Here is a 25,674-nt window from a genome sequence, read left to right on the forward strand (position 1 = left end):
TCTTTCTCCCACGAACAAAAGTTCTTCGTAATTAAAACGTATCGTCATAATCATCCACCGTGATCTAAATTCCTCTACGTCTGACTGTGATATTAATAGTTATTTATCTTGTATGTCTTTCATGACTTTTCTTTAATCAGGTAACGCCTTTTATCGTGCCTTTGTGAAGACATTCTCGAAAATGTATAAGTTCAAATTAAGAAAGTCAAATACAAATATTAATTGTCAACATGGACAAAGAAAATTTTTTATACTATTTTTAACTTGCCTAGTGATTAGGGTATTCGACTAGCAAACTGCGGATCTGGTGCTCGAACCTCCGTCACTGAACATGCTCGCTCTTTCAGCCGTAAGAGCGTTATATTATAACGGTCACTCCCACTATCCGTTGGTAAAATAGTAACACAACAGTTGGTGGTGGGCGGTGTTGATTAGTTGCCTTCCATCTAGTATATTACACTAGGGTCGGCTAGTATAAATAGCCCTTGAAGAACCTTGCGCTAGATTCAAAACAAACCATATTTAACCATGTCTTCCCATTATTACCAACACCACTATCAATATCCACAATCTCAACCACACAGGCAGGCCACTCAAGCATACACCTATGCAGACGCAGTATAGTCACCAAATAAAAACAAAATAAACAAACAAACACAAAACAAATTAAACAAATAACCAATAATCATACTCACTAAACAGCCCTATTTTAGAAGCAGCCAAAATCGCTTTTATAGAATTTATCCAAGAGTACCAAAATCCACTAAACCAAGCAGATGACATCACATTATCATTACAAATAGCCAAGAAATACCTTACCCTAATAATCCCACACGTAATCAGAACAATTATGAATTTCTTACTAATAAAAAAATTTATAAATCACCCAAACCAGAACTTACAGCATTAACTCGATTAAACTACTGACAGTGTATTTATGTTGTTTTTTACGTCAAATGTGCACTTAATATGATAATCTGGTGAAAAGTGTTGAAATTACCAATGAACTGTTTGAGAAATGTTTTACACGACCAATTGAAATGAAGTGGTGACGACAGCACTAAATGCTATGTACTACATTCACGAACCTTGGCCCTGATAAGGGAAGTATAAACAGTGTTAAGATCATGCATTTACGTGAATTTTTAAATAGCATTTCACATTATTTGATTGTTTGTTTGTTTATAATTAAGCACAAAGCTACACAATGGACTATCTGTGCTCTGGCCACCACGGGTATCGAAACCCGGGTTCTAGCGTTGTAAGTCCGCAGACATATCGCTGTGCCACTGGGATGCCGCAGTATTTGAACATACAATAAAGGAGGGAGGAAGAGGCCTAAATAGCACCTGACTCTCCCAGGTTGCAAACCTAAACACCGATTCAGAATCATCATTATCAGCATGTCTTCATGTTGACTTTGTGACATGCTTGAATTTCAGTTTTATCTTTTTTTTTTTACAACAAAATATGGCTCTAAAGTATAGATTGGTCTCGTTTTTTCTGACCTGTATTGCTGTCTTTTCTTAAAACTGGACATTTCTAAAATACGTATTACACTCGTATACGTGAACGAGGCCTGGCATGGCCAGGTGGTTAGAGAACTCAACTTGCAATCTGCGGGTCGCGGGTTCGAATCCCCGTCACACCAAACATGCTCGCCCTTTCAGCCGTGTGGGGCGTTATAATGTGACGGTCAATCCAACTATTCGTTGGTAAAAGAGTAGCCCAAGAATTGGCGATGGGTGGTGATGATTAACTGCCATCCCTCTAGTCTTACACTGCTAAATTAGGGACGGCTAGCGCAGATAGCCTTCGTGTAGCTTTGCGCGAACTTTAAAAAACAAACAACACGTTAAAGTTTTGACACGATATCGTTCCATAGGAAGAAAACGTGATATTTCCAAATTAATTTCTTCAACTGGAAAGAGAAATATTATTTACAAAAATGTCAAGTGTTTCTAAACTGCTTCAGTGATCTGTTCATCATTTTAGGTTTCTTTTTCTTTCTTTCTTTTCCTTTTTTCTCTTTATATATGAAATCTGGCCCACTCGTTATCTCTTGGCATATCGAAATACGTTAACTACTGTATACATCATATGCCAACTATTGCTTGACCTACCTGTCCCTGAGTAAGGCTACCAACAATGTAAGGAACAATGAATCCATTCAGTTGTGCTATCCCGTTCGAAAGTCCCATGAGAACTCCTGCACAGAAAAATAATGCGTGTTAATTTATGCCAAAACAAAATAAAATTTATCTGTCAAACTAACGAGTTATTCATTTTCAGCTTATTGTTAACAGACCGAAGCTCATAATGATAGTATATACAGCTCATAATGATAGTGTATTAAGCTCATAATGGTAATATATAGCTAGTTTCCAAGTTCATTCTTAAGCATTGACAAATGAATCAAAATTTGTGATGCCAAACGTAGTAAAACAGTGTGAATATTCTACATCTAGTTGTTCAATATAACAATATATCAAACTTCCATTTATTCCCGAGTATCAAATTCAGACAATATATTTCAAACCAATCACGATAACGTACTCTGGTTACGTGTTTATAGACTGATATTGTTTAGTTTGCTTACAACAAAACGGTTACAATGGCTGGATAATCACTGCATTTAGAAGGCACTCTCTCCAATTCAGTGTTTCCAGTGGGGTCTGCTAGGAAAGTTTGTTTTTAGAGCAAAGCCACATTGGGCTACCTGCTGTGTCCACCTCGAGGAATTAAACCCCGAATTTTAGCGTTGTAAGTCGTAAACTTACCTCTGTCCCACCCGGGGAACGTGTTGCGAAAGCCTTCCCGTTTAAAAACAATATTTATAATAAAATACGTTAGACTGATAATTTTAATGTGATAATCAAGCGGATATACAATCACAAGCCATTTCATTTACCACTGTTTGTTTAAAGCTTCAATCTCACTTTGCTGTGAGCACAGCAGTTAGTGGTGGGTCGCATTTTTTTAGTAATTCTAGACATGAGCCTTCGTGGAAGACGGTAGTTTGCTAATCACTGCTCTCCTTGATCGTTACATAATGTTCCCCTACTTACAGCTATTTTATTTACTATTCTAATTAGTGGAATAATTCTTTTTTGGAGAACCGTCTCAATTTTGTTATCATTTTAAAGTGTCCAGGAGGCTAGGTTTGATTAATTCTTACGTAATTCATATAATATTCCAAACAATAACACTACGCGCTCCTCGTTAGTAACAAATAATCAAGAAACTTTCATATGAAGTCATTATAAGGTGTTGTAAGTATTATCACAAGAAGAGTTGCTGGTAATATCAAACAATAACACTACGTGTCCTCGTTAGTAACAAATAATCAAGAAACTTTCATATGAAGTCATTATAAGGTGTTGTAAGTATTATCACAAGAAGAGTTGCTGGTAATATCAAACAATAACACTACGTGTCCTCGTTAGTAACAAATAATCAACAAAGTTTTATATGAAATCATTATAAGGTGTTGTAAGTGTTATTACAAGAAGAGTTGCTGGTAATATCAAACAATAACACTACGTGTCCTCGCTAGTAACAAATAATCAACAAAGTTTTATATGAAGTCATTATAAGGTGTTGTAAGTGTTATCACAAGAAGAGTTGCTGGTAATATCAAATAATGACATTTCTGTATATATAGCGCCATTGATAGAAATTTATCTAAAATTGTGTAATTACATAAGTTATAAGCGCCGAGTTTTACAAGTTGTGGAGAATTAATGATGGAGAGTTCGAAGAGCAAACGATAATGATGTCAAGGGCTTTTCAAATTCATGGACAAAACCATGAATGTAATGATTTTATACACACCGAAAAATGACAATAAAACATTTATAAATAGCATTTTATATTAAAGATAAGCAGATTTGTATCTAAATGGGGTTCGTATAACTTTTTAGTAGCTGACCTGATATTTAATGTTATTTCAGAATCTAAAAAGGTATAAGAACTTTCTCTGCTTGACTTGTCGAAAGAGAAATAGTCCATTATTATTCATAAACTACCATCAGGTTTTAATATGTTATCTGTTTGACAGAAACCATAACTTCAACATTAAAGAAATGCTACTTTTTACTTTTAACCATTTTTTTACTTATGGTCTCTATGTTTTTGTTTCTCGTGTGTACTTATAAATGTTTCACGTTTTGAGTTGTTGTTTTTTAAAGGTAATAAAAATTGTAAACAATATAACACTTATTAAACTATAACTATCAAGCAGTTATTCTATAATTCATTGTTATGTGAATTTCCTGTGTTAAAAAATGTAATATAAACAATTAAATTAGTAACTGAATTGCACAGCCGAACGTGACCTAGTGGTTAGTATGCCCGACTGTGAATCCGATGGTCCAAGGTTCGAGTCCTACTTTAGCGTTGCTACTACGTTATAATAGTGGCGGTTTATTCGATTAGTGTAATCCAAGAGATGGCGATAGGTGCTGTTAACTAGATGCCGTCCTTCTAGTCGATCACTTCAAAATTACTGACAGCTATTGCAGATTGTATATTTGAGCGAATATCTGACACAAACAAAACTTAATAAACGAGCTTGTAAAATAAGAAGAGATATCTTCAACTGATACAAAAAGTTTTTGTTTTGTTTTTTTACATGTATTTGGTTCATTTGCAAGCTATGAACTGAGATTACACACACGTAATTGAGATGTTTTTGTTGTTGTATCACTATACCAAACTTAGCAAGATAAACTTACCACTAGGACTTAGTAACTAATGATTAAGATAAAAGGTGGCAGTCTTACCAGCATAATTTGGCGCCATGTCAACGCCCACAACTAAGAATCCGGGAAATGTGAACCCGTTGAAGCCCATGCTTAAAGCCAAAATAGTGACGGCTAAAGCATGGTTACAATTGGCCAGAGTCACTGCAAACAAACACAGAGCTGAACCGTAAAAGCCTAGAAGAAAGAACAATTGTGAAATGTTTGAAAAATTAAAACATTAAATCTAGAGAATAAAGTAACAACAAAGTAAAAATCATGTGTATGTCTTCTACATACCACAGTGAGCCTATATTTGTACAGGATTTGGAGAAAGTGGCAAAAGGTGAATAGTATGATAGATTTAAGTACAAATCAATCGAATATGCATTGAATAAAATGGGGAAAAACACTAAAACTTCCAAGTTCCCAAAGAATTGTTTGAGATTACTACTGTCGCCTGTATGTTTGTAAGTATCTGATGTGACAAAATGTTGAACTTGTAGATCTGACTTTCAGGTTCAATTCTCTAGTTTTTACCATCCAGATGTTTAAATATAACTTGCTTGTAACCGGCTGAAGTCCCTTTGACAATACTTCATCCGATCATAAAATTTATCAGCATGTTTGTTGCTTTACATTTTGTTTTAATTTGATGAATAAAGTTCTTTAGTAAGTGTGGTCTAATTTCATTCACCAACATTAATAGGTTCAGCATTTTAAAACAATATTTGAGGTGTACAATTTGTTAAATTCACTTTGAACTCATAAGTCTGCCTCTCTGATCTCCAATTACAGAGTTTATAATTTTTAAATGTTCTGTCTGCGGCGTTGGTTGTAATCGAACCAATAATTGTCCAACTTCAAAAGCATGGTTTAACCAACAAATCTCAAAATTTAACAGTTTGATTGAATTTAGATCGTTTAAAGTGTTTACACTCAATGGACATACTAAATTGACTGTCATAATATATTCACTGCTCTAAAGGCTATACAGGTATTTTATATTGATATATTTAATACAAGTATGTATATAGTACGTATGGGGAAGACAAAATTATGAAATCGTATAATCACAGAATATGTAAGTATATGAGCAAAATATTAAGAAAAGCGTCAAGCGTATTTAAATATGAAATTCTGGATTGTATACAAAAATAACTGAAAAAGTAAAGATGGTTTCGTAGATAGTCTCTCTTTGTTTGTTTTTCCACCCAGTGGCTTATCGGTAAGTCTGAAGGCTTATAATGCTAAAACCGGGTTTCGATACCTGTTGTAGGTCCAGCACAGACACGTTGTGTAGGTTTGTGCTTAACAACAAACAATCAAACAAAACACTTTGTTTTTTGAAAACATACCAAGCAAAAAAGTCTGTAAGTAATTCAAAATATGTCTTTTATTGCCAAGAAATATTTGTATTTTTAGGGAAAATATTACATTGTTCTGCGACACCTTCATATTTTCTGAAGTAAAGTCATAGAGAAAAGGGGAAAAGTTTACTACGAAGTAGTCTTAGTTGTGCGATTTAAATGATCAATATTAACTTATGATGAAAGCAAGCTATCTACTTAAATCTGACTCTAAAAATTAACCCAGTAATGAATATAGATAATTAATATTTCAACCGAAATCCCAATAATACATCTCAACGATTTACTGTCCAATGAAAAACCTTAACATCAAAAGATGAAAAACTTAATATATCCCTCCCTTTCAACGTCTATTGACCAACGGAAGCCCGACTGTATATAGTTAGAAAAGCTTGACGTCTGAGCTAATTTACTGGTACGCATGCGTGATACCATAGAGATGAGTAGCAGGATGATACAAGTAATGCAGCAGCAATTAATAAAACAACAATGTTTATGAACAGACAAAATAATATATAATAGTAAATAATAAATTAAATAGACTAATAATCGTACAATAAAGAAATTGTCTTAATAAACGTTTCCAATGTTTTTTAGAACATTTAAAATCTTTCAACCTTTCCTTTGTTTTCAGTTTCGCTTAACTTTGTTTCATTTACTGTAAGTATTTATTTCTGCAAACTTAGATTGGTTTCTAATATAATGTTTAGCTATTGTAGTTTGTTTTTCATTTGTTGATTTAAAAGTTAATACCCTGAGTTTTGCGAGTGATATGATTTCATACAGCAAGTCTGATATTACATCTGTGTAGTAAAAAATTTAATTTAATGTTTATTAAGGAACTATACAGCTGGCGATATTAGGCTCTATTCTAAGTGTTTGCCATTAGGATATTGGGACAAAATGTTTTAGATTATTTGATAGTGTTTGACATTACTGGCTGTAGATTGAAAATATAAGGTAGCTAAAAAGAGCTGGTTGTGGACATCTGTTACATATTGGTAACTATGATATAAATATAGTATTTGATTTTGACATTTTTGTTAAACAGAAAAATTTGAGCCCAATATATAAAAGAAATTTTAAGATTACATATTGTTTTACAATAACTTATTACACAAAACTGAGCATATCTAGATATAAAAATAATTATCACACAGAATTCACCTATTTAATAACGTTCTTCGTTTAATGGTATTACTTTTACAAGTAGTTCTATCTTTAACGATAAAAATGGCTTTAATTTGTCAACAAACAGCTGTGACGATTCACGATGATCTTTCAAAGAAAATCAATAGAGATTAACTTAAACTTTAAAATAGTACACCTAAAGACACCATATGCACATAATCTTCGGATATCTAGATTAACATAATCCTTAAAAACTAGCATCGTATATAGTAGATCTAAAGGAACCATATGCACATAGTCTTCGGACATCGAGATTAGCTTAGTCCTTAAAATACTAGCATCGTATATAGTAGATCTAAAGGAACCATATGCACATTGTGTTCGAATATCGAGATTAGCTTAGGTCTTAAAATACTAGCATCGTATATAGTAGATCTAAAGGAACCATATGCACATTGTGTTCGAATATCGAGATTAGCTTAGGTCTTAAAATATTATCATCGTAGATAGTAATTTCATAAAATAACAGGTATAATTAATGAAAATGCACCGAAACAATTAAAATTCGAGAAGGAGGTTGAATCTCTCTTTTTATTTTTCTCAGGCCCTGCATTTGCATTGAGACATAATAAGATATATATCACAGAATAATTATTGTGAACAATAACTTAATTAGCTAAAGTGAAAAATGTCTGTACACACGTTACGAAACTTACCAAAAGAATTAGATATTTTCCTTAACACGGTCAGTTTAAGCCAGTTTTTGCCATAAATCAAATCTACAGTATACCCCACTAAGCAGCCAATCGTAAACTGACAAAGGTAAGGTAGAGCAGATAAAAGCCCATTCTATAGAAAATGAAATAAAGAAATTTATCAATGACATTAATTAGAACACAGAAAAATATTATTATCCACCATTTTGATTTATGAATGCTCATATTATGGTTTAATATACACGCATATGTATATATATATGTTGTAAATGTGAGTATTCCCGTTAATAAGATTTAGGACTTATATAATGGTAATTGTTAATGTTCGTTCTATGCGTGGGCAGAGCACGGGTAGTCCCTAACACATATTTTGAATGTAATATACAAAAACGTATACATATATGGTGTTTTCAGTATTTTTGTAAATAGACAAACACGCATGCCTTCATGCTCTTTCGTCCTGAAATAGACTCTGAAGACATTCAGATATTCAATTGTATTTAGTTCTTGAGTTTTATTTATATTATAGAGTTATGGACTGTAAAAACCAATACATTAACTCACCTTAGCTAACAAATATCATACCATGGCGAAACTTTCTTGTTATCTAATGAAGCTTAATATTTACGTTATCTATAGAATATCATAAAGTGTACTTGCTTCGGCGGTATATTTACTAAAACTGGAACTATAGACAGAAGATTGGCATGGCAAGAAAGGGGTAAAGAGAGAAAGGTTTCACACCTATCAGTAATCTTTACTGGTACTTTCAGTAGCTTTCTTATCAATGTTTTAAAACAGTTATGACGAAAATATCATGTTATTTGTGTTTATAAATGGAATATAATCCGAAACGTCAATAAATGTTGTTTATCGCTGCTATTTTCTTTACTTTAGTGATTATATTATTCTGTTACTAAAGTGTGAAGGCTACAAAGTATTCTGTACTACATATGATACAACCGTTTCAGTATTTCATGCACAATATCAATTTTAAATGGTCTACCAAAAGGGTTTTACATCTGACTTTGTGTGTGTGAGAGAGAGTGGGTAGGAGTTAGGTAAAAGTTTAAATATTTGGTTGTCTTTAAAATTGTGATTCGAAATTGTAATACGTAATATAGCTTTATATCATTAGGCTCACACGATATTGATAATTTTATTTTTTTAGTGATTCGTACTAGGCTATGTCTAACGTTATGTATATTATTCAAAGGAAAATCTTAGACCCAATGTTTCTGCTCAACGCTATGTTTAAAATTTAGGCTACTAATAAATATCAAACAATTGATAGCAAAATTTATTCTAATAGCATGTTATAATTATAAATTTTACTCAGGGTTTTTCTTCCATTTATATTGTTCGCAGCACATTTTAATCGTTCAAAAGCTACGTATGTGTTTCAAAAACCTTTTTTAAAAACTCCTACTACTAAATATATATTATTCCGTCAGAGAAGAATACACCATTTTATTTATTTATATTTTGCTATAAATGACACAACATGAAAAACATTACAACATGTGGCATTTGTAAAATAACAACAAACATGTAAACAACAGAATTAAAACTATTTATATTACAATAATTATTGTCGCCCACTGGAGGGCGACAATAATTATTTGATTATTTCTCTCGTGTCAGAGCATTAGGGTGGGTATTACTGGCGTAGAATTATTACTTCATAGCTGCAAAGTTAATAACTAGGTGTCTTTACCAGTATACAAAACCTGTTAAAAAATATGATATAAAGAACTTTTCATCTCTTAGACTCAATGGGAAGAACACCAGTATTAACAATATTATTTGTTCTAGATAATAGAAAACTATGGGGATGAGGGGGGGGGGGGGAAGCGAAAGATGACGAGCAAATTCATGAAGAATTCCACATTTCTGGGGGATTACGGCCGAAAATATCTTTAATAGCGAGATTACTCAACTGATGAAACAATGTATTCTGATTTTCTTAGACAGAAAAGTGTACTTAATTAAATATACTGGTCGCCAGGATGAATTTTAGTTTGTCTTGGCGCCAAACTACACAATAACCTATATTCGCTCTATCCACCACAGGAATCAAATCCCGAATTTTAGCGTTGTAAGGCTATACACTTACCGCCTACTCAATGAGGGACTTGATTTTTAGTTTTCCTCTAATTATTAATTATTGATATTAATTATACCATTTATTACGATATTGGATATTCGGAGGATTGTATGACGTTCTTTTATTGAGCAATATCATTAAAAACTCTTATTGAAATATATTTTTATGAAAAATCTATGGAGTGTTGCTTAACAGAGATAATAACGTACAATCTTTGTAAGTACAAAACATCACACAGGTTAGGATCGTTTAACGCTATTTATCTCCACAAATTTGTTGGCTGCTATACTTATAAAATCAAATGACTTCTTTTGATTATGAAAATGCTCGTATTTACGATATTCGATTAACGTACGCAAGCAAACGTTATCATTTAGGTTGTTGTTGTTTTTTTCGCCCAAAGCTTATCACGGGTTTGTTTGTTTTTGAATTTCGCGCAAAGCTATCTGCGCTAGCCGACCCTAATTTAGCAGTGTAAGACTAGAGGGTAGGCAGCTAGTCATCACCACCCACCGCCAACTCTTGGGCTACTCTTTTACCAACGAATAGTGGGATTAACCGTCACATTATAACGCCCCAACTGAAAGGGCGAGCATGTCAGGTTGGATGGGGATTCGAACCCTCAAATTGCAAGTAGATCGCCCTAACCATCTGGCCATGTCGGGCCGTCAAAAGTTGGAAATATTTTACAGTACTTGTTTTCGCGTACCATCGTCATTAGCTCCTACTATTCGTTGGCAAAATAGTAGCTCAAGAGTTGGCGGTGGGTGGTGATGACTAGCTGCCTTCCCTCTAGTCTTACACTACTAAATTAGGGACGGCTAGCGCAGATAGCCCTCGTGTAGCTTTGCGCGAATTTAAAAACAACAACTTTTGACAGTTACTTCAGTGAAACTGAAATTAACTTCACTTCAAAAGTTCTGTCTGCTATTGAAGAACATCACAACTTCAAATATATGTTACTGATATTGTCCTCAACGAACAGCGGATTAGAAACCCATACACAGTGAGGTGAAAACTCTGCACAGTTTTAATGAAAGAAAAAGATGTAATTGAATTTTCTTGTGATGGTTATTTGAAGAAATGTTTTTAAAATGTCTCTTTGAACACTGTTTTTTAGTTGAAACTTCTAGAACAGTACAAACATTATCTGACACTGCTGCTTTAAAATTCTGAATGTCTTTTATAACTCCATACATGTGCGAAACTGCATTCTCAACTGTTAACGAACGTTATTGAAAATTAAGTGGATGTCAAGGCTAAATGTTCGACCCGACCTTCGCTTGAAATTCACATCAAATATATCAGATACTTTTCATTTGTGCCAAAAAAAAAACAATCATATCCTTCCCATTCACGGATAAGTATTAAAATGTTCACTTTTTCTACTAGTTTTCATCTTCTTCTTTATTAAATTTACGCCTGTTTTAAAAAATGGTTCGCGTGTCTGTGATGCTAGAGAATCGCTAGAAAGCAGTTAGTCAGCAACACCCACCGCCAGCTCTTGGGCTACTCTTATCTGACCGGATAGTGAGATATGACGGCCATTTTTAACCATGGCCCTGAAATGAGCAGCGCCTTTTTTTTTTTTGCAGCACCGGGATGCAAACCATGAATCCTCGGGCTCTCAGCTCGGGCACGCTGGCCGTTTAGGTATATAACAAAAAAATAATTAACTACAAAACAAAATAAATTGAAATTTGTATTAAAAGAAATCTACATGTGTGTGAGACAAATACACGGATCTACAAAAGAAATAACAAAATCTCACTTCAAGGAATAACAAAAACTAACTTTCGAGGTAAATAAAGTCCCATTTTTTACATTCTGCCATGCTCAAAAACATTTTAAATATATATGTATATAATTCTTACCTGTTCAATGTCGAAGTGTAAAATGTTCTTCAGATAAGTTGGTAAGTCAATTAAGATTGTATAAAATCCCCAAGAATTTCCGTAGTGTGCTATTATCACGGCCCAGACAGGAAAAGAAGTCAGGATTTGCCGCCAGGGGATTGATTTGTTTTCCTTTGTAATATTATCTTGTGTTAATTGCATATCTTATCACTATACTTAAAAGTGTAAGAAAACATTTCATTTTTTTTTTCATAAATATATTTCTGAAGTTATAAAATTTTTATCATATAGGTAATTTATACGAAAAAAACGTTTTATTTAACATTGCACTAAACAAACATATTATACATCTCCTAAACAACAAATATAATGTACTCTTGATATCTCCATAAAATTATCTTACCTTTTCCCCGTAATTTTGAAATCCGTTTTCTGCTTGTATCTCCATGAGTTCCTGTTTGGATATTCTAGGATGATCCAAGGGAAAATCATGAACAATTAAAATCCAGACGATGCTACCCACACAACTGATTACACCTGAAAAAATAAAGGTCTGGTTTCTGATACATAATAATAACAAAATGCAAGCTAAATCAGATAATTGTGAATAATGATAGTTAAGAAAAGAATAATTAATTAGAATTACCAGTCGGAGTTATCCACACACACACACAAAGGATCGACTTTGTGGACTCCTCTAATGACTCAATGGGCTTATAATGCTTCCAACTCGAAGTTGTCTCTGCGGTAGATACAACATAATTAATTAGAATTACCAGTCGGAGTTATCCACACACACACACAAAGGATCGACTTTGTGGACTCCTCTAATGACTCAATGGGCTTATAATGCTTCCAACTCGAAGTTGTCTCTGCGGTAGATACAGCATGGCGTTATATATTTCTGAAGGATTGCATATAGATTTCAACTTGTCTTAACTCATGTTTATAGTTTTCATTTATATATTTAATTGTATTACACGTGTTTTACAAAGGCAGCTGTGTTTCTATAGGTGGACAGTTAAGATAATTAAGATAATATGTGTGTGTGATAAAAACTGACATATGTAATTCGCTATACTATAATAGTTTTCTCACCTAGACTACAGTGTTTATGACTTAATCACATGTTGAGACACACCAAGACACCCTAAACTGAGCTCGTTAACCTATTGAACTATCCATTTATAGAAACACCATCTGCCCTAGCAGCACTAACCTTAGTAACATGATTTGCTAAGTAATATCATCTGCCAACAGAACCTTAGTAACACATTTCTCTTGGTAACATCATCCACCTTTGTAAAACACCTGTAACACAGTTAAATTTATGTTGGGACGAGTTGAAATTTTTATGCAGTCCTATGTAAGTATAGTAACACTGTCTACCTATAGAAACACCATAAGCCTTTGTAAAACACAACTAATACTATTAAATATATAAATGAAAATTAGTTTATTTGTTTGGAGTTAAGGACAAAGCAACAAAATGGGCTATCTGTGCTCTGCCCATCACGGGTATCGAAACCCATTCTAGCATTGTAATTCCGCAGACATGTTGTTGTGCTACTGGAGGAGCAATGAAAACTATAACAATAAGTTGAGACAAGTTAAAATCTATATATAATATTATGAAGTATAGTAATGCTGTCCACCTTTGTAAAACACATGTAATACACGTAGTATGACCAACTATCTATAAAAACATTATCCTCAGCAAGACCATCCGCCTATACAAACATTATCCTTAGTAAAACAATCCGCCTATAGAGCCTTGATAAACCATCCACCTATAGAACCTTAGTAATAGCATTCGCCTAATATAGCAGCCCATCTGGTATCGAACTATGATGTCACCCATCCCATAAGACAGCAGTGCCCTCTTGTACCTCTTCATGAAACTATGACTCCTAGCATCATGCTCTCTGTTGAGTTACACTCGAACTATGATGTCACGTGACATCTCCTAGCAACACACTCTATGGCATCAGACAACTTTCATCATCAAGTGTCCTGGGGGCGTGACAACCTCCGGCCTTCTGGTGCCATGTTGTGGATATATAACATCACTTCCAATACAGGGGTACACCAACAACTACTTGTGAGACATTGTCTCAGTTAGATTCTGACACATGGTTGGTGTAAAATATCTTCAATGTTATTGCAAAGCCTTGGCTGGTTGATAACTTTCAAATTAACTCTTCCAGATTGTCCCACAAATATTTTGTAAGACCAATGACTGGCTTCTATGTGGGCCATATCAAGCTGTCAATTTTGTTACTTTGTAATAAGGCAAGGGTCTTGGGGAGTTTGTAGCAGAAACCACAATCATATAAGATAAAAAGCAAAGTAAACATTAGTCTACTGGCTATAAAACTTAATTTGAGATCTCGTGATATCTGTGTACATTTAGACATGCATATTCTAAAAACATATGCAGCCGTAACAACATTATCCTAATCACAGTTATTCGACTCATTGCTTTCAGACCTATGTTTGGATAAAGTCATACAATTTTGAAACCAACGTAATTTGCTTTTATTACTATACAAAATTTGTGATTAACCATTACGATTTACATGCAGTTGGTTAAAACAATGTAACCCATATTGCGACTACTTCATGTTTCAGTTATTTTGTTTTATACTTTCAGCAGTCTTTAATCTTTAATCGTTTCACTTTCTAAAATTCTCATAATTCACAGAAATTTCTCTTAGTGACTTTTCCTGAGTAAAGTGTGTGTTTATGCATGAACGTAGTGATAATTTACAATTATAAGTTCGGAAAATTTGTGTCATAAAAGTCACCATACTAACCAAATACATAGAAAGCAGATGGCCAACCACCAAGAAAATCAGAGTTGGACAATATGCCAGTCAAGGGCATTGTGATAACAGTGCCGATCTGAGCGCCATTGTAGACAATTGTACTCGTCAAACCTAGTTGAGATTTTGGAACCCATCTTGCCAATAAAGATTGCATAGCTGGGGTCATCCCGCCCTGGAGAAATAATACAAATTCTGAAATCAAAACTAAGGTTCCATGAAAACAGTTCTTATCGTCAAAAGCGAAAAATAAACAGATTATGTTTAATCAACTTGTTCGTGACATCACGGCTTTTTTAAAGTCATATTTGGAAAAAAGACATATACACAAGTATAGATATCGCAACAAGTCACAAGATCAAAATTATGAAACATTTAAATTTGAAATTTCTGAAAATCATCCAGGAGGTACTCATGCAAAAGACTTGTTAAGAAGGGACGAGGGATACGCTGTCTATCAAAGCCAAAAATAAAAGATAAGATCAACAAAAATGGAAGAAATTTGAAAGACACGAATAAGTGTTTTGATTTAGACACAATAACTCCAGCCTTAAGTGCCACGAAATATATATATACAAAAGAAACACTGGAGAAGCAGATATTTTAAGTAAAATATGTAGTATTATGAATTTATTCCATGACAAATATTGAAAGCATAAGAGTATTGTATTAAAATTTTCACTACAAGTTGTATCTTGTAATAAAATATACTTAATCAGTAAGTGACTCAAAACGAAACTATTAATTGTACTAAAATGTTTTGGCCTATTTGACATAGATGTCGTAAAAGTAGCTCAGAAATTCTTAAATATCTATTTCCAAAGATCCTTTTTATTATCCGTTACATTTTGCTTGAGATATATTTTTGTTAAAGTTGTGTTCATACTTAGTGTTGTTTAGTTTGTTTGTAATTAAGCACAAAGCTACACAATGGGCTATCTGTGCTCTGCCCACCACGGGTATCGAAACCCGGATTCTAGCGTTGTAAGTCCACAGACATACTGCTGTGCTACTGGGGGGCATATTGTTGTTTAGTGAAAAAAGTTTTAACAATATGTACAACAACAATTAAGTCTATCGTGATTAATTAACAAAAATCAATTGTCTGTTCACTTATTTCCCCTAAATCTATATAAATATAATATTACTGTCTGTTGTATATCCGTGTAACTACTTCGCAGGATGTGGACGGATCTTCACGTAAATTGGTATGGAGGTTCATTACGTCCATGTGGGGGTACAGATTTTCAGTTTTGTGTTTTGCGGGTTTTATGGGCGTTTATGCGTTTTTTATCACTACTTCGTCCCCTGTAGATGGATCGTCACTAAATTTGGTATGGAGATTCAATGGGTCCATGGGGAGATACATACAAGTTTTCAGTTCTGCATTTTGTGTTTTGCAGTTTTTATGGACTTTTTTTTGCGTTTTTTACAGTTATATATAAGGGAAACGACTTTTCATGTCCTAAGATAACCTTTTATTAATCATGAATTTACATAATTTCCGTCCAGGGGACGAGTACTCCAGCTAGTTTTGTAATATTTCTTTGAGTGTTAATCTCAACATGACTTAACAGTACTGTTGGACTTTATGCTCTAGTAACTTGTTTTGATCAAAACAATTTTTATATTGCATTATTAGATGGTAGATCTTATTTGTTAAACATTTACGGAATGAATACTCTTTTCATTATATATACATATATTTGCAAATGTCTAATTCGAAGATGTTCTTACGATTGATTCATGTTCCTATAAGAATCTCAGAAATTATCAACTTTTTCCAATGGACATAATAAAAACTCTCTCATCTTTGATACTGGAAGGTTCTCTTGACTTTGTGAATATTTTTGTTGTTGTTGTTTCTCTGTATTTCGTAATTAAAAGTTTTAACAGTCTGGTTTCTTAGCGAGAAATGTTTCATTTGTCTTTCTTGTAAAAACGGCCCGGCATGGCCAGGTGATAGGGCGCTCGACTCGCAATCTGAGGGTCGCGGGTTCGAATCCCCGTCACACCAAACATGCTCGCCCTTTCAGCCGTGGGGGCGTTATAATGTGACGGTCAATCCCACTATTCGTTGGTAAAAGAGTAGCTCAAGAGTTGGCGGTGGGTGGTGAGATTTGTTTACTTTAAATATGTTATGTATTCTTACCTGACCAAGACCCTCTACTATTCTTTTTGCAATAAAAACTCCAATAGGCAGCTGTAGTGACAGAGGTGTCAGAACCGTTAACACAGATGACAGAAAAATTCCCCAACCAAATACTCTTTTATCACCAAATCTTTTTGCCAGGATTCCTCCACATAAGTTTGTTAGAAGGTAGCCAAAGTAGAAACTACCCAATATGATTCCTTGAGTGTACTCATCCCAGATAAACTCCCCTTCCTGGAACAACATGGAAGAAAAATTAAAACCAATACCAAAATTCTTTTTGATTGTATGAAAGATTTGCCTACAAATTCATATAGAATATTTTGATGTTTCACTTTCCATTTCAAAACGTACTTGAACTTTTTGTTAGTGATATCGTAAGATATACTTTGCAATAGTTAGATGTATAATATTGGCTGTATCGGTCATAAGTCTGAGTCCAATGTATCAACACCCAAAAGCATAAGAAAGATTCCAAAACAAATTCTGTTTTGGATTACATTTTATATTTTACTCAATACTACAATATTAGGCATAAACATTTATATTCGAATATAACAAACTGAATATTTAGTACTTAGTAGATTCTTCTCTTCTTTTAACAATATGAGAACATTGATCAGCTGTGGATTATCAAATTATTATTAAAATCGTGTAAGTTTATATTACCGGCTTTGGCCTTGTCATTTAAATAACATAACACAATGTTCAGGAACAACAAGGGACCTATTGGTCCATCTCGGCTGTCCCATCCTCTAAACTAAACTAAAACTATTAAACAAATGAATTAAAAAGAAAACATTAAAGCCAGCCTTTATCACTCATATAGTTATCAAGCTGTCTCTTAAACTCATTTGAATTTATGGCTTCCACAACATCCGAAGGCAACCCATTCCAAAAGCCAATCACCCTGTTAGAAAAATAAAACTGTCTTAGCTGAAGATAACTGCTACCTTGCCAAACTTTATACTTATGTCCACTAGTCCTACTATTCTTGCTGTTAAGTATGAAAAAAGATGATGCATTAACACTATGAATTTTCTTTACAATTTTTAACACTGCCAGCAGGGCAGTATGTTTTGCATCAATATTTTGTTGAATTACAAATCCGGACCAACTGAATGCTATCCACTGGGCATTGTATTACAAGCTAGGATGTCGTGGATCCGCTTCGTCTTATGCTATTAAAATTAGCAACTTCCGAGATAAAAAACAATCTCACTCTGCTACGACCGTTTCACTGGGTACTTTTGCAATCAAACTTAAACTTTTCATAGTCACAAAGCTCTCCTAAAGTTTCCTTTCGTAGTATTCGTTATTAAATAATCAAATGTTTTTATTATAATTACAAAACAATATGAGGGTAAAGTACAAACAGAAACAGAGTATTTTTTACAGATTGTTAGAGCGAAGTTTGTTTTCTTTGTCGAACTCAGACTTATAACGAAAACTATGTGTAAACAAAAAATACAGTAAGTTATTTGTATTTTATTGTAATTGTGAACTGGAAATAGTCTCATTTTAAGAATTGTGTAAACAATAATCGCTGTTTTATAAAATGTGATTTTTTTAAACAAGATATCCATATGTATATTTATTCATAAATAAAACATAGATGCAATGTTAATTTTAACGTATAAAGACAATAAAGCATGATATAACAGCATATTTTTATCTTCAATGGTTTTAATTTCAAGCATAAATCTATGTTTATAGAATCTTTGTAGTTCTACAAAAGTCAAATGTCTATAATTTTTATTCATAAAAATTTCACTATCATGAACATTTTAAATTACGCCTACATTTGATGGTTGTTACCAGTGTTAGTTTATTTGTATTTTTACCTAATGGACAAAAATAAAACGACGTACAAAAGCTTTTAGAGGAATTAACAATATAATATGTAATTTGAAAATATTTATGACCTTCTGACCTATTAAACCTGTTTAATAAAATTACAGAAATGTGCAGTAAAATTAAAATCGGGAAATACAAGGTAGAAGTTAACGAGACACTAGATGGCGATTTGGTAAAAATGATAAATAATGTGGATCAAGACGATTTTAATAATGATAAATTGATTCCATATGTGTCAAGTTTAATATCTAAAGTTTGTATACCCAAACTATTTCTAAATATACATGTTAGTATCAATTTATTATATCATTTTTAAGCTCATTTAAAAGTTCATGCTCAGACTGACTTATTTGACAATTTCAAGTACTAGCCTCATTTTTTTTAAATTTCAAATCTTTTTAGGTTTTCCTTTCAATTTTCGAAAGAAATAGCTAACAATACACTTGATCTTCTAAAAAAAAATACTTACCTTTTGTGTCGTTTTGTTAGAATTGAAGACTCCTTCGGAATTTGGACATTCGATTGTCCATAGCTGGTGATGGTGAATCGCTGTGTAGTTGACCATAGCTACTATAGCAACATTCAAATTCACTCTAATTGTATAGCTGTTGAGAAAGTTTATGAAACCCAGGAAGACCAGGACGTGTCGGGCACGGAGACATTCTTTATATATGAAAAAAGTAGTTTAAAAAATAACAAATCTTTCTTTAGATAGGCCAGATTTTTTCATGTATTTTCCGTTGTATTTTCAAATCTTTGACGGACAATAAATATTGCTTTAACAATCAGGTGGTTCAAAGTGAAAGAAAATATTGAATTATAACACTCCACTTATGACAGTGGAAAAAGTGAAAATAAAGAATTTAACAATATATACTTTGACAAAGAATTTTGAGATACTTGCAACACTCAGAATAAATCAAGTTTGTACTTCTTATATACAATGCATTAAAGTAGGAATAAGAATATTAGAAAAATATCATAATGTTGTGATAATATTAGTGAAATTTAAAGAGAAATGTTACGATTACATATATTATATTCTAACGCATTTCACGTCTTTCCAAGGGAAAAATATTACACGTAAATACTTACACTCAATTTCGATTACGGGGAACCTACTTTGAGGTTAATAACACTTGGAGACGGCTTGAATGGTGATGTTGATAAAACCTGGTCGAAACGTTGTACATTTGCTGTTATGTTAAACTTATATTAAAGTGTTTTATTCATTACCCGTTCAAGCCGTCTCCAAGATTTGTGTTTGTTTGACAAGAAGTTATAATGAAAACTGGAAAAAGTCCTACCTCTACGTGAAGTTCTCGAGTTTGTTGTTAAAATTAGTGGTTCTGTCTCATCGTCTTTTGGCTCTGTGGTTCTGTTTTCAGTACTTAAAGTGTTTCTTTGTGTCAATAGTTTTGCTGTTTCATTCAGAGATTCGAAGAAAGAATTCGTCTTAACTACCATAGTTATTTATTTCGATACTATAAGGTATTTTCTACAATAGTGGATCATTCCTTCGATTTGAGTTAAATAAAGTCTTCTCGTGCTGGAAATCACGAGAAAAGCTAAACAGGGCGATTACATCGTTACGTAGCAACTGCAAAAGACAGACATCAGATAGTGTGCTAGCGATCACGTGGGTAGTTTATCTTTCAGAATGGTTCAGAGAACACGAGCAGCTATTGTTGCAATAATTAATGTTAGTTTGTGAATATCATAACGTTAAACAGCTGTTTAGAAAATCTGATCCTCGAATAGAAAGTCCTATATCGAATAACGGGCAGAGGATAGTAAAGTGGCAGGGGATCATTGACAAAATACCGCCTTTTATTGTGAGGTGTGTGTGTGTGTGTGGTGGGGGGGTTATTAGGTGAAACTAGCGAGATTGTTGGTTACCTTTGATAGAAAGCCACGAGAAGCAAACAGATCCTATTTTATTCCTATTTAATCGGTTTTATAAACGCTTTTAAAATCTAAAACTAAAGAGTGAATTCATGCGTATTAACAGTTACTAGTATATCACAATTATATTTGTACTGGAAATACCTACAAGTCATTGTGTTTCATTCGTTTTAAAACCGATTTTGTTTTTTAGCTAATAACTCACAGCAAGTTAAGTGTGGAATCAGACATATCTTTTAGTAGTTGTTGAAAATGTTTTGTGACTGAGAAAGGGGCCCTTTTGGGGGCATAATATTAGGAAGGCAGGGCTTGAACCCCCTTGTACACGTCACTACCTATTTGTTATAAGGATTAGAGTTAATTATATTTACAGTTGTTTCTTTTAACTGAAATAAGTTAGTATGTCGTGATTCTCATGTAAGAAACAGGGTTAGGTTTCATTCATAATTTTGTAACTTGCATGAACATGGCAAATTTTATATCTGGTCAGTACGTATCACGAAACATTTGATTTGCGACAGAGTATACTCAATGTTTCTTTTTATCGGAGATTACGCTAGCACTCTCTACGTAGGAATACAAAAGTCATATGCTCTATAAGTCGCCAGAAGCTTTTTTTTATCTAGCGATAATTTTTTCCTAATACTTATTTGCTAACTTTTTTATAAAATGGCGTACATGGGTTACTATGTTATAGAGTGTATTCTAAAGATTTATACATTTTGCGATGAATAGTAATAAAATTGGCAGTCAAGGATCGTGAAGACTGTTTCGCTTTATCAAGTAATTATAAAATTATAGCTACTAGGTAGGCCCTAGGCTTGTTGAATAAAGATGATGATGAACGAAATTAAAAAATCTCGGTTTTGGCTTTTCTCCGGTTTTCGACTTTGGGACGCTCTGGATAGCTGCAAAGCAGCATATACACTGGAGATAGAGCAACTATGCCAGGTAGCTCTTCATATCTGCTATGTATAGCTGGCTACTAAAATTCAAAAAATGAACCAAACAAGATAGGGATGGAAGTGGACATATCACTTGATCCTGCTAATGATCACATAGCAGCCTAAGCCGTCTCCATTTTACATGGAGAATAAACTTTTTACGGTTGCTATTGTTATCTGAACAGGAAATCAACGAAACTGGAAGTACCATACAGTCTTTCTAAACAGTAAACACATGACTTCAGTTTTTGATATAAGTTGGAACTTATTAAGACTTGATAATGATTATCTATAATCAAATAAATTTCAAATAATGAAAAGTTAAATAAGCTAGAACTAGAAGCAGTAAAATGTTTGCAACAAAAGCTTTGTATTTCCCGTTAGCTGGATAACATTGTTACTGGTTTGTGACAAGTTATCATAAGCGATATCACACGTTCAGGTGATGCCATATAACGGCAAGACATTTGAGTTAAACGTACAAAATAAAAATAGAAATGAACCACGTCATATTTTTAGTACTTCACTAATAATAAAAAAACGGTTATTCCAAGAACAATAAAGTTGAGCGCCATCTATTCTGTTGTGATAAATGATATGTGTTGAAAAAATTAATTATATTGTTATTTTTATCGTCACATAGCTTGTGAACTTAAATTCTTTTTTATAAGTTAGACCAACGTTTCTTACCTATGGACCACGACCCAAAATTGGTGTGTAGGGAACGATTTTATATGCATTATAGATAATGAATACGCTAACGTGACTAAATATGAGCTATTTTAATCACCACACTTGATTCCCGTTTATATGCTATTTTGAAACAGAATTTAGACAGGTTTTGATTTTATTTAGAGTTGAATTTATAATTAAGTAAAACATCTATCGAACATTTTTTGTTGAATAAGTAATAAATGCCGAATCTTAAAAGTAAAGTTTAAAATTTAGAATGCTTCTCATAATTTAAGAGGATATGTGTAACAGGCATTGGCTTTAATGAATAATGTCGTATGAAATCCATTTCTAATTAAACAGTAATTACAATTATCTTAAATTACAGCCACACATTTTTTGTTTATTGTTGTTTGCGTTCATATAATAGGCAAAGTCCGTCATTGAAAATTCGTTTAATCTTCAAAAAAATTTAAAAGTTTCAGTTAATAAGTAAACACATAATGTTACTCGCTCTTCCTTTTGTTATATAGTTATGGAAATATGTATTCGTTAAACTAGCCATCATATATATATATATATAGTTGTTTTCTAATACTACTCAGGGAAAAGAAAATTTAGGTGATTATATGATGCATCCACTATCCCCCATTTTTGGGCATTCTTTAACAGCGATTCAGTATCGATACAGAATGAGATTTAAAGAAAGAATCTCTGTGTCGATTAAAAAATTAATCCACTGAATTTCACATCAGTCACTTTCTTTGAACTTCTTAGTTTCGTTGTTGTTCGTGTCTGGTACGAATATTCTACATACTAAACACTTCCATATTAATTATTTCATATATATTAATAACTAATAACTTAAATTAATATCTATTAATCCCAAATCCGGTCGAGATTCTGTACTAAATTCAGCACAAAGTATCACTTTCTGAAGTAGGCCCCGATTATTGAATCTGTCAGTTGTTTCATAGGATACTTGTATTGTGTCCTACTTCACCTTGTTCAGAGATTAATGATATACGGCTGTCACATGAAGGAGAGATAATTCCGAATCCAGGTTCTCGTTTTCTGATTAGCAAGTTACAGAACGTGTATTGTGCACATAATTTCAACATTTTCAGACAGATCCATATTTAGCGTAAAGGAATCAAGATACGCTGTAGAAGTCATATCTTTAGTTCCCGTATTCTTCAATCTGCTGATCATATACATTTTATTTTCAGTTCATTTTCTAGTACAGTTTATTTTCATTTGCTTTTATATAACTACACTTTCTTTGTTCACTTTTCAGTTTTATACAGCTATATGCTGGCTTCATTTTTGACATTACAATGCAATAGTCCTACAACTAAACGATCAGTTTTTCATCTTCAATAAAGAAATAGCTTATTTTTGATTCTCTTTCACACTGAGTCTTCTGTCTTTCGGTCCACCTACAAAAAATCACTGCATCTGTTCTTCCATACACTATAAGTCCTCGAAAATCTAGATTTTACATAAATCAGGTAAATCTGTGCTGGATTTATCCTTTAATTACCACATATAACCTTATGGTGGATCATGTACAGAAAACGATCTGTATTATTCGAGGAAAACCTCCTATTAGTCTAGCTTCGAGTTTAAAGTTTTGATTAAAACATAAACATTGATGCATCTTAAATTATCCCACAAGTTGAAGTTTATTATCAGCTCGTATGTACTCCAAGTTATCCACCGCATTATTAATCAAACTTATGTAGTGTTGAATAGTACTGAAATTTAAACGAAGATAAAGCATTATCTTTTGGTTTAAGGATAAAATCATACAGGATAACTTTACAAAAAAACAAAAACATGTGTAACGGGTGGCCGGAAGGTTAGTTGTTTGGAGTTCGATTTGATCACCAGTTACAAATGAATTTATTCAAATCCACGTATGCAGTTACGAGTGGAGTACACAAGTCACCAACTCGAGGAAATTTACAATTAAAATAAATAACTGACTCGGAGACTGAGATACAGGCAACAAATAATACTATAATACACAATACTAAAATATTCATCCACTTATATATCAGCAAAACTGCTTGAGAATAGCTTTACATAAAAAATATCAAATTTTTCGTTCTGAACTAGCATCTGTTCATTAATCAGATCCTCAATAATACTCATTAAATATGAAAACACACTGAACAAATTATCAGTCAAACAGTTATGCGACAGACATTCAGACATAATTTAACTTTTGTAAACTGGTTAACACTTCTTCTAGGATATCTCTTAACCAAGTTATTATTTCTTCAATGAATCGTTCTCAATCTACAAGTGAGTTCTCTTTTAACATCATCTTATTATTCAAACATATTGTACGTCATTTACTAAATACGCTGTTAGACTAGAGTGGGTAGAGATATAATTGCACAGAGTGTGTCTGTTGAATATATTAGATTGACTGTAATACTGCCATTCTGTTAGAAGTAGATTCTTTTGGCTCCAAGAATTGTCGACGAGAACTAATTTCTGAGCCGAAAACACAAGGTTTTATACCCATTTTTTGTGTCCTTACGACTCTTTAAAATTAACACCATACGCTTGGTTTGTAAGTAGGCTTTCTGTTTTATTGGTTTAATTTTGCTGAATCATTTAAACAAGAACAAAAAACTTACGGATGATTAGTAGTGGTCACTAGCTGTTAGATAGCAGATTATTAGCGTGTATCTCTACACGTTCTTTTTTCCAATCAAAGTTCCACCAACTATCTTTTATATGGCTCGCTTCCTTTAATTAATGAAGATAACATAAACCTAAATCCTCCTACTACTACTCTGTTGAGAAAATATGGTAACATTTCTTTAAATTTGAAAATAGCCCACATCTTCTGCTTGCTTTAATTTTTCAATCACAAAAATATGAAAAGTTCTTCCTGGTATAATTTGGTACCATATCGACACTAGTGATCAAAACAGCTAAAATATAGCCAGGTGGTTAGGGCGCTCGACTCGCAATCTGAGAGTCGCGGGTTCGAATCCCTGTCCCCCCAAACATGCTCGCCCTTTCAGCCGTGGGGGCGTTATAATGTGACAATCAATCCCACTATTTGTTGGTAAAAGAGTAGATCAAGAGTTGGCGGTGGGTGGAGATGACTAGCTGCCTTCCCTCCAGTCTTACACTGCTAAATTAGGGACGGCTAGCGCAGATAGCCGTCGTGTAGCTTTGTGCGAAATTCAAAAAACAAACAAACAAACAATTATCCTTGAAATTACTACAGCTTAATACAGAATGGTTTTATAAAATGCTCTTCAATCAAAAGAATGAGTTTGTTAGCGACATTAAGAACATAATGAACGCAGTTGAACGCAGCTAATCAATAGCACCCACTCCTCAGTCTTGGAATACTCCAGTCTGACCGAAT

The 25,674-nt window shown here is 33.3% G+C and overlaps 1 protein-coding gene across 1 annotated transcript in view; it reads right to left on the reverse strand.

Annotated features, from left to right (window-relative positions):
* Positions 1 to 20,349, reverse strand: part of LOC106461899 — a 47,916-nt gene extending 27,567 nt beyond the window's left edge. The window contains exons 1-9 of the mRNA XM_022392835.1: positions 20,064 to 20,349; positions 19,226 to 19,419; positions 16,900 to 17,133; positions 14,739 to 14,922; positions 12,326 to 12,459; positions 11,941 to 12,093; positions 7,960 to 8,092; positions 4,785 to 4,940; positions 2,124 to 2,209 (exon numbers count right to left, since the gene is read on the reverse strand). Coding sequence (XP_022248543.1) covers positions 2,124 to 2,209; positions 4,785 to 4,940; positions 7,960 to 8,092; positions 11,941 to 12,093; positions 12,326 to 12,459; positions 14,739 to 14,922; positions 16,900 to 17,133; positions 19,226 to 19,419; positions 20,064 to 20,223 — 1,434 coding nt within the window. The 5' untranslated portion in view covers positions 20,224 to 20,349. The remainder of the gene's footprint in view (positions 1 to 2,123; positions 2,210 to 4,784; positions 4,941 to 7,959; positions 8,093 to 11,940; positions 12,094 to 12,325; positions 12,460 to 14,738; positions 14,923 to 16,899; positions 17,134 to 19,225; positions 19,420 to 20,063) is intronic.
* Positions 20,350 to 25,674: the final 5,325 nt, after the last annotated feature.

The sequence above is a fragment of the Limulus polyphemus genome, unplaced genomic scaffold, assembly GCF_000517525.1.
Source record: "Limulus polyphemus unplaced genomic scaffold, Limulus_polyphemus-2.1.2 Scaffold1, whole genome shotgun sequence".
NCBI classification, from domain to species: Eukaryota; Metazoa; Arthropoda; class Merostomata; order Xiphosura; family Limulidae; genus Limulus; species Limulus polyphemus.